At 43.9% G+C, this 10,866-nt stretch overlaps 1 protein-coding gene across 1 annotated transcript; it reads left to right on the top strand.

Moving 5' to 3' along the window:
- Positions 1-414: 414 nt before the first annotated feature.
- Positions 415-8,362, top strand: LOC137915220 (glutamate--cysteine ligase catalytic subunit-like). The gene is made up of 16 exons (XM_068758660.1): positions 415-646; positions 1,240-1,352; positions 2,994-3,176; positions 3,453-3,566; positions 4,133-4,191; positions 4,302-4,438; positions 4,553-4,627; positions 4,897-5,013; positions 5,636-5,774; positions 5,895-6,007; positions 6,113-6,205; positions 6,343-6,447; positions 6,524-6,605; positions 6,687-6,796; positions 6,949-7,069; positions 7,853-8,362. The coding sequence occupies exons 1-16, from the start codon at positions 497-499 to the stop codon at positions 8,032-8,034; spliced, it is 1,893 nt and encodes a 630-aa protein (XP_068614761.1). The 5' UTR covers positions 415-496; the 3' UTR covers positions 8,035-8,362.
- The last annotated feature ends 2,504 nt before the right edge of the window (positions 8,363-10,866 follow it).

Consider the following 10,866-nt stretch of genomic DNA (forward strand, 5'->3'; position numbering starts at 1 on the left):
GCTTGCGCTGAACAAGGCGCGTGAAGGGCGGAGCCTAATAGAGCAGAGGTTGCTGAGTCATGCCGACGTCACTCCGCCCGCCTCTCGGGTCACGTGCACAGGGCAGAGCGGAAGTTGGTATAAAACTCAGAACAACTCCTCACAGGCGGATTTGTGTTCCGAGCTCAACCTCGCCGTGGCTCCATCGCAGAGCTGTTCCGTCAACAAGCCTCACCCCCCCCCGCCCCCCCCCCCGGACACTTGTCGCGTATTTCTCTTTCTCTTTCTGGCTTGCAGCCATCCCATGCTAAGCTAAGCACACATTAGCAAGTGATGAGCGAGGGGGGGCCTGCTTCCTCCGGCTGTTCACCGAAGCTAAGCCGCACCGAGAGGCGCTGAGTCCCCGGGGCGGCGCGTCACGTCACGTCACGGGTTCCCGCTAGCGATCTAAACAAAAGCAGCTTAGCAACCGTTAGTCGGGAAACTTCGGTTTACGCCCCTCCGGACGGTCCGCGCCATGGGGCTGCTGTCCGAGGGCTCTCCGATGACCTGGGAGGAAGCGAGGAAGTACGCCGACCATGTGAGGGAGCACGGCGTCATCCAGTTCCTCAACATCTACAACAGGCTGAAGGACCGCCAGAAGGACGTGCTGAAATGGGGCGATGAGGTAGGAAAGGGGGGGGGGGTCGGTCCCGAACTTTGTTTTTATTCTGATTGGGGGGGGGGGTATTCCTGTAAGATGTTTGTTTTTAAAGCATGTTTGCCTCTTAAAGCATCCACTGACCTTCTGCTGCACATATAAATAAATAGTAGTGCAACATTTCTCTAAACTTGATCAGTTAACAGTTGTTTAATTAAACCCTAAATCTGTATATATATATATATACTCCATTATATCAGTACTATCTAATAATGCTGATATTACCAGCACAGAAAACACAGTTTGGGTTTCAAGTCTTTGCACACCACCATTCCACAAATCTTCCCGAGTGCCACAGCGTGAGCAAATAGTTCTCATTTCCAACATGGAATGCTGTTGTTATAGATTAATCCCCCCTTCAGACAGGATTAGTGCGCAGCAGAGTCACAGTCAAGGAAACATAGCTGATAAAAAAAAAAAAAATGGAGCTGATGTGGCGATGCTTCGGGCTGATCTTGAAAATGTTTTCTGCCTGGGATTGGAAGCGACTGTTCTGGAGGAAGAGAACTTTAAGGAGGCGCCGGCGCTAACATCAGAGCTTGTTTCTGCTCCGTCTTTAGGTCGAGTATATGCTGGTGGAATTGGACGACGACAATGAAAAGGTTCGACTTGTCCTAAACGCTGATTATGTTTTGGAAACTCTCCAAGAACAGGGGGAAAAGACAAACCCCAAGTAAGTCTCCAGCGTCCTTCATCTTATTATGGAGTCTTGTATTAATATATTAGAAGATCTCAAATGAATCACAAAGGTGGGTGTACCGGCCGCGTGAACTCGGGTTCGGTGAGTGCGTTTCAGCCGAAGGTGCTCGCAGGCCTGTTTTTGGAAGAGCTGCACGCGCTGAAACGTTTGTGGTTGCCCCCGGCGTCACGTGAGAAATGTTTTGTTGCGCAGAATCTTAACCACACTGGTGATTTCCATGCTGTGCAGCGCCTGCCTTATTTGCCCGACACTGAATTTGCATGCTGCCGGATGAAAACTTGTCGGTTCAACGGACCACGTGATCGCGTCATGTCATTCACATGCTCACAGCTCTAACCAGTCTGATCTCTTTGCTCATCCTCCTCATATTATCTCATCTTGTTTCAGGTGAGTATAATCGGTGATGCGTAAAAAAAAAAAAAATCTTCTCAATTCTAAACTGGAGTTTATTTTCTTATCGGTGCATCTTCCTGCATTGAAATCAGCATAGATGATTCTGCATGGATGCTAGTCAATAGCACCGCTTGGGATGAAGGTGTGGCCAACTATGCTGAAATATTTTACAAACAAAATGAAAAAAATACCTCGTGTTTCCACTTGGTGATGGAGGAAAAAGTAACAGTCGAGCAAGTGTTGATATTTAGTTTCCACCCAACTCGGAGACGAAGAAATGAATAACAAACAGTTGAGTTTTTTTATTGTTGAGGATTTTACGCCGGGCGCTGAAACCCGGGTTCTCTTGGCTGAGGTGCACTGGAGTCGAGATGCGGTGTCGCATCTCAGTCGTCCTCAAACTCGACGACGACACCAGAGGTGAGCATTGCAGTCGCTGGCCGGGGCAGGTCGTGTCGCTGTGACATGCGATGCAGGGAGATTCCGTTACCTCGGGATCCTCTGTCGCTGCGCCTGATCTCTGAAGACGGGCGCAAACGGGGGAGCGCTGCAGGTGTGGCCGAGCTAATGCAGAAGGGCGGATTGCAAACGCGCCTTTAGCTTCGGTCGCTGATGTGTTGAGGTCTGTTTAGTACAGCGGGCGCTTTGGCCCCTGTTCCTGCTGCTCCTCTGCGTGCTGCATCGGTCGCCCGTCTGTGTGTTTATAGGTGTTTAAACTCGGTTCCTGACATGCTGTGTGCGTTATGGAATCCTCTCGGGTCAAGCGTCTTAAAACTGGAAGCATCAGAGCTCAGTGTGAAGTGCGTTTCTGCATAAAAATAAGCTCTTAATGGATTCTATTTTTATTTTTTGCTGTTGCAAAATGTCCCTGATAATGGAGGCGCTGTAATATTGTTTGCAAGTGTTATGTTTGCTATGTTTGTTATGCAGATCCAACTTCACTCGGGGGGTGGGGATAGTAGAACCATTGCAATCCTCATTGTTGCCCCTCTGCTGCACACACTAAATGGCTCTCTCTGCAGTGCAAATACGTTGCATTCGTTTGCCTTGCAAAAATTATGGCTGACAAAAGATAAGGGGGGGCGTGGTCAGTTTATTGAATGAGAAAGGTTATCTCGATACTGAAATACGGTGTTTTCTTTTCTTGGCCTTCCGCCGCGCTGATCTGTAAAGGCAAGCATTTTCACAACGTTTTTTTTTTTTTTGCTTGTTTGTTCGCAGCCACCCAACACTTTGGAGACCAGAGTATGCCGGTTATATGATTGAAGGAACTCCAGGCCAGCCGTACGGCGGGACAATGTCTGAGTTCAACACTGTGGAGGCTAACATGGGGAAGAGAAGACAAGAAGCGTCGTCTGTCCTGAACCAGGCTGAAACTCTTTGCACCATCACCTCATTTCCAAGGTACTTCTGGTTTATTGAGGTATTTTCATCAACTTCATATACTTCAATTGTTCTCCTGCTATGACATTGTTTTTTATTTTCTTTCTTTCCTCATTGCAAAATGAGATCTTTTGTAATTCTTAAATAAAAAAATTCTGAAAAGTTGTTTTGTGATGTGATTAAATATTTAATTGAGGAAAGAATAATCAGGATTTCTCTTTTTTTTCTTCTTCTTCTCAGTGCTGGTTATTTGCAGCCCTGTTGTAGTTTTTATACTTTTTGTTTTTTTTTGTTCAGGTTAGGTTGCCCAGGTTTCAGTAAACCAGAGTACCGACCAAACCCTGTTGAAAAGGGGGTGACAAAGTCCTTGTTCTATCCAGACGAAGCCATCGCCCGCCACCCGAGATTCAGGTGCGTTGCATGAAAATAATACAAAGTGTTGCATTATTGGCTTTGATCACAATGAGATATTAAATACACAATAAAATAAATTAAGCGTTCAAAATAATGCATTTAAATTTGACTTTGTGACCATTTTAAAGAGTAGAGGGGGGCGTCGACTTGCGGCCTGTGTGATTTGTGACTTTTACGATCACACACGTCTGTTGTTTTGTCTGTTTGCGAGGTGTTTTTACGACATACCGGGAAGCGGGAGAGCGAATCGAGTGTGTGACAGTTTCTGCGGTCTCACCCACGATGTCTACCGAGAGAAAATCAGCTCTTTCTACGCTGATATTTTCCCTATCATGACGCAGCATAATATTATTTACGGTGATTTAACATGGGGCGACTTACGATCGACTCGGCATACGAAAAAACCCTCGGAACCAATCGTATGTCGACGACCCCCCGCAAACAGCTCTCAGCTAAAGAGATTTTGAAAAGCCTTTTCCTTTCGTTGCTTATCTTTTCTGTGATTACGCACTAATTTGTTTCTGGTGTACGTACGCTGCTTGTGTGCTAATCTTCTCTTTCAGCACCCTAACCAGAAGCATACGCCACAGAAGAGGAGAGAAAGTAGCAATTAATGTACCAAGTAAGTCTTTCAAATAAAACTTGTAAATTTCAAAATTACTTTCCACAAATCATTTATTTGAGCATTTGACTAATGAAGTAATTATGTCGACGTTCCTCTTCGTGTCTCAGTCTTCAAAGACAAGATGACTCCGTCTCCATTTGTGGAGACGTTTCCCGAGGATGACGGTGAGGCGGCGAGGGCGGCTCTCCCCGATCACATCTACATGGACGCCATGGGCTTCGGAATGGGCATCTGCTGTCTTCAGGTACTGGACAAACTGCGCGAGCAGCAGAGCGCAGCCCTCTGTGTTTAACGGTGCCGCTCGTCGTCAATAAATGATTTATAAGTGCACATCGGACTCTTTATCGCGTCTTTGCAGGTGACATTCCAAGCTTGTAGCATCAACGAGGCACGCTACCTTTATGACCAGCTAGCGCCGGTCTGCCCAATGGTGGTAAGGAGATAAGCGTGCTTCCTGTCATTCATTCAAACCATGACCTGTTTTCTGGAGCCTGGCTATTCTATCAATAATCTAATCATTGAATCGAATATTGTTCAACTTACTAGGCAGAGTTGGGCAGTAATGTAAAAAATAAACTGTAGAGTGAAACAAATGACAAATCAGGGTAAGAATAAATGAAATGAATTTGATATATATATATATACCGGTACTGCTTTAGTGATTGTAGATGCCTGTGTAAATGCTGTGGTGGGTGTTTGCAGATGGCACTGAGCGCAGCCTCCCCCTTCTACAGAGGCTTTGTGTCGGATACCGATTGTCGTTGGGGGATCATCTCTGCCTCGGTGGATGACAGGACTCCGGAGGAGCGGGGACTCGAGGTGAGCAGGCGGAGCCGGGAGGCCTCAGGTCGACACAAATATGTATTATTATTTTTAACTGCTGTCATTGTGCGTGTTTCCTGAGTCTGTCTGTCATCAGTGAAACAGAACTGGTTCCCAAACAAAGCCCTAATTTATTGAGACGTAAAACTCCCAACAGCTAATAGCTAGGACGCTATAACGTATTCTCTAACTTGTCTACACGTGTTTTGTAGATGTGAACAGGATGCAGATCAGGTTTTTGTTTTGCGCTGAACCCACGTAACCTGCACACAAAGAATAGAAACGGCACAACCGTTTAACATAGTTCATTTTATGTGACAGATTATTCTTTCACTGAGGGAGAATGGATCTAAAAGAAGGGTGTCTGGATTTGTATTAAATGTGGATCTGTTTGACGCCGTCAGCATCTTGCTCTCGCTCAACCTTGATCACATTTTCTTAGATTTTTATTCCTCGTCTTGCAGCTGCTGTTTGCTAACTTTGACGCCACTACAAAACGGAGAAAGATTAGTTTAATTTTACTAATTTCTCCCGGAGACTTTACACAAACAAAAAGAAGCATCTCTTTATATTAATATCTGTTCTCCCAGTTTTTAGACTGTCAATTTTTCCTTTGCAGCCATTGAAAAACAGCAAGTACAGGATCTACAAGTCGAGATACGACTCCATTGACAGCTACTTGTCTCACTGCGGTGAGAAGTACAACGACATTGATCTGACGAAAGACGAAAAGATCTACAAGCAGCTGCTTGATGCAGGTATTCATTTGAAAACCGAGAAGTGCGCGTGTGTATGAAATACAACTTTAGAAGACGTTTGACTCTCGATGCTCGTGGAGCTGAGAATAAGCAATAATTAATTTTCTTTTTTATCTGTAGGAATCGACAAACTCTTGGCCCAACACATAGCACACCTGTTCATCCGAGACCCGCTCTCCATCTTTAAGGAGAAAATAAACTTGGATGATGAAAATGAGTCTGACCACTTTGAGGTTGGCTTTTCTTCAGCCTTTGAGTAATGATTTTTAGATCAAAGCCAGCCGTGCGTAAAAACACAACCACGGGCTTTGTGTTTATTGAAACTCGCGTTCTTGCAGAATCTGCAGTCGACCAACTGGCAGACCATGAGGTTCAAACCCCCGCCGCCGAACTCTGACATCGGCTGGAGAGTTGAGTTCCGTCCTATGGAGGTAGTGGCTGCACCATCCCTTAACTTGGAGTTCAGTTTGTTCTCATTGAGTCCGTGGCACATGAGATACAGAAATGCCTTGGGGGCAGTGAGTGGAGTTTTATTCTTGAGTATTTTTGTATTTCTTTCTTCCCTCAGGTGCAGCTCACGGACTTTGAAAACGCCGCGTACGTGGTCTTCATTGTCCTGCTTACCAGGGTGATCTTATCCTATAAACTGGACTTCCTGATCCCTTTGTCAAAGGTCAAAATCAGTCTCTTAGCCGACTTTCAAGGGTTTATGGAAGCTAGACGTCTGACGCAGTTGTCTTTTGTTTTAGGTCGATGAGAACATGAAGGTAGCACAGAAGAGAAACGCTGTTCAGGAGGGCATGTTTTACTTCAGAAAGGACATCTTTACAGGTGGGGGAGAGAAGGGAGTTCATGTCGAGACGGAATCACTCTGAAATTATTAGCTGATGCGTCTGTGCTGTCGACCAATAGGATGCAACCCGGTCCTTGATGGCGCTGCTTCTGCTTCGAATGGCATGGAGACTGATGGCGATAACGAGGAGTACACGCTGATGAGCATCGACACCATCATCAATGGAAAGGTGATTATTGGATCGGTAGCCTGTGATATTTTTCCCACGCTAAAGTTAAGATTATTAGTTTTGAGGTTAGCGGCCTCTGAGATAATAATACGGCAGCAGACTCTTCTTACTTTAATCCATGTTGAAGTCGCCGCTGCTTTCTTTGTCACCAGGAGGGAGTGTTCCAGGGGCTCATGCCGATAATTAACTGCTATCTGGAAAACATGGAAGTTGACGTGGACACCAGGTGTGCCATTTTGAATTATCTGAAGCTCATCAAGAAGCGTGCCTCAGGTAAGCGTGCGTCACAATTTATGTTCTCATAAGCAAAAAGCAGATTTGCACTTTAATTACTTCTGGTTATTTGCACCGGATTTTCCAGAGTGTAAGTCGCAGGACCAGCCAAACTATGAAAAAAGGCATCAGTACATGTCTCTCACCCATCTGTACATTATGTACAGTACTTAATATGTACAGTATGTTCATATCACCTGAATCAACCTGTGTAGTATTTATATTCCGAGTGCCATTGACGTCTAAAGAAGTTTTTTGAAGCCCAAACATTCATTGCCAACCCTGACATTGAAATCTGTCTCTCTTTAACGGCCAATAACTCCAGAACTTTCTTTATAATGAAAGAAGAGACTTTAATCTTTCATTTGGTAGGTTCGTAGTCGTAGTAAAGAATATCCGTGGGCCTTGGAAAATCAGGAAAAATATGCAAAAACTGGGGCACTCGGCACATAGCTGAGCTGAAAATGGCTGGCACTCAATGAGTTAATCTATGTATATTCTAATTGAATCTGTATATTTATCTACACATTCTGTGTATTTTGTCTATGTCCATCTATACGTCATGTCTAGCTTTATAGAATGTTCCTAGCACTAAATCTGTGTACATATCAAGCCTAAATCTTTTGCACATTTCTGTAGTAATTGCACGTTGTGGTCAGACGCTAAACTGCATTTCGTTACCTTGTACTTGTACTTGTACATGTGTAATGACGATAAACTTGAACCTGACCTGAGCAAGCAGACGTCTGAGTTTGAACTGTTAATTCTGTCGGTCTGAAACAGGCGAACTCATGACCATGGCCAAGTGGATGAGGGAATTTGTTGCAAGTCACCCGCAGTACAAGCAGGACAGCGTCGTCACTGACAAGATCACTTACGACCTGTTCAAGAAGTGTGACCGGATCGCCAAAGGTCAAGAGGACTGTCCCGAGCTCATTGTCAACCAGCTCAACAGATCCAAATGAGAATGCACAAACTCGCATGTTAAAAGACTCGCGATGTGACACAGAGTGAACGTGGTCCAATTTTTAAGAAAATGCTAAAACGCATGTGTGTGTGTTGCAACAAACACACTTGCATCAAATGTATGTAAATATACTGTATCAGATTTTTATTACAAAATTATTTTAATAGGGTTAAGACATAAAGAAGGTAATGTAATGGAAATCAAATGTGTATTTATTTTTGTCTTGAAATTAAGCATGTCCGTGTGAGAATGTAAATGTAGCCGACTTGCTTTTAATCTTGTGTTGTGTAAATACTGTGCTGCTCTTTAAATGATTAATATGGGGGTTTCTGGTTGGTTTGTTTGTTTTTTTGGGGGGGGGGGGGGGGTAGATCTAAGTTTTCTCATGCTTTTGGGAGCCCATGTGCTTTGTTCTACTGGCTATATAATGGAAGCTGAATATTAGCGTAGCACTGAGTGGGGAGATGGAGAACAGTGTTTTTATACGGTGTGATGCTTCTTTGCAATGTCGGCTTTCTTTCAACTGATTTTTACGTTTATGAATTTAAGGTATTTAATCAAAGTGACATGGGAATGGATTTAATTTTCGGATATTATTTGACTAAAAGCATCAAAACAAGTCCTGAAGTTATTCCGAATTGATTTCACTCGCCGCATCATCTCTACAATCCTGACTGTTCGGTTAATTATCAGGAAATATGAATGTTATAAATCGGTCAGATCTGGTACGTACTGTGATAAAGTACATATGATAGGCTGAGATGTTGAAATATAAAAGTGCCTTTTAGAAATGTAATAAAGAACATCTTGCAGGCTAGCGGCTCTGGGCCTGTACTTGAGTACGAAGGTGCTTCAGACTAAATCATATTCAAGACCAACCGAACGCACTGATGTCAATAGTTGTCTCAGACACATTCACAATTATATGGCTGATGTACAAACATGAAGCTGAATAAAATAAACGTTTAGCTGAGGTGAATGGAATTTTTTTTTTTTTATTATCGGCAACGGCCGAGTTATTTAGTTTAATACCAAAATGTCATCCAATGTTGCCAGAAGAGCAAGGAGTGTATGTCGATGCCTGCACCTGCTTTCATGCAGCTTGTTTAAATATGCGAGTCTCACCTGCAGGTCCAACATGGCCAAAGCAATGATTTAAAGAACACGTTCTGGTACTCCTGAAATCGTGACAATTAAAAAAAGTGTTGTAGAAAATGTAAAAAAAAAAAAAAAACAAGTTTTGTTAAATGTCCAACAGGCAGTGCCCGTTTAATTTTCATCCACTAGATGGTGGTATTCCATAATTAATCTGCAATGACAGGAACACTGCCTCATTGTGATTACTAGACTACCCCATTATGTAGTACTACTGTATACTACATAATGCATATACTGTACTACAAAATAAATGACAAATAATGATGGGGCTCATGGCAGGAAGATTCCAGGAACAGCCATACTTTATATCCACTTTATCCTTGCAGGGTTGTGGGGTCCCTGGAAACAGTTAATCGCGGGGGGGGGGGGCACACATGGAGTCGCAACTACACGTGAATTAATGAGACGTTTAGGGTCACAAATTCACCTGTGCTGCATGTTTTTTGTGTTTTCTTGTGTAAGAAACAAATGAGCAATAAAAATAAAATATGCCATCTAGAATATAAACCCATTTGTGCATGTTTTTGGACCAGTTTTTGGGGAAAGCTCAGAAAAGAGGAGCTTTGGAATGCCCATGCCAAGAATTGGTGAAATTTGACCATTTATCAAATGGACTGATTACTTGTATTTATTTATTTTATAGTAAATTGAACCTATTGTTTATTGATGTGGCATTGCGTTCAATTGACAATTGTATACCAGTCTGATCGTGTACTGCAGTATCTTTGATTATAACTCGAGTCTTTCAAACTTAAAGAGCAAGTATAGAAATTGGTCTCTGGTCTCGTCTGTTTAATTTTATTACTGGTGTGCAGCCCAGAGATTGTTCCCTATAGTTTTCCATAACTTATGCATTGGTTCACAAATGGTTAAATGTTTTATGTGCCACAATATTGGAGGCACAATTTCTAGCCTGAAAAATAAATATGCACCCACACAAACATCTGCCCAACCTCTGGAGGTTGAGACAAACGTTGCTTACTTTGACGAGTCTGTGAGAGTTTGCTCTATTTTTGGACATTTCTGAACCCGAACCCAAATCTCAGGTTCAGCCGGTTCACGATGGAATGTCCTCGGAGGTCTCACCGGCCGCGTTGCTGCTTGTCAGATTTCAGTGGAGTTGTAACACGCAGCGCTCCTCACGCACGCGGATCGGCCGCCGCGCACCGAGCATGTGTGCGCGTCCCTCCCACTTTTCTTTTTTTTTTACCCCATTGAGCGACACAAGCCTGCACGTTGAGCTCAGACCGCCTCGGCCCACACGCACCACTTCTCTCCCCGTGCGCGGCAGCTGGGTGGCTTCAAGGTAAGACGCACTACAAATGTTGCTTGCGCGCATGGCGTCTGCCCGGATGGTGGACGGGATGCTATATTATTATTATTATTATTATAAATTACAATATTCCTTCACGGGATTCTCCGTTTCTCGGTTATTTGATGATGTAAGTTAAGATCAGGCATCCACGCGGCGCATCCTGTGCGCGGATCGGGGTTGGCTGCTGTTTGAACACCGCTGGATACAGCGTGGGAAGCGCAGTTCGTCGTGCACGTGTAATCCCGGTGCAGACCTGCTCTCGGGTTTACACTAATCTGGTGCAAATGAGCGGCAGATTAAGAAGAGAGCAATATTCAATTCAATTCACCATTATGAATGATCACCAGCACACAAACA

The sequence above is a fragment of the Brachionichthys hirsutus genome, unplaced genomic scaffold, assembly GCF_040956055.1.
Source record: "Brachionichthys hirsutus isolate HB-005 unplaced genomic scaffold, CSIRO-AGI_Bhir_v1 contig_794, whole genome shotgun sequence".
Taxonomy (NCBI): domain Eukaryota; kingdom Metazoa; phylum Chordata; class Actinopteri; order Lophiiformes; family Brachionichthyidae; genus Brachionichthys; species Brachionichthys hirsutus.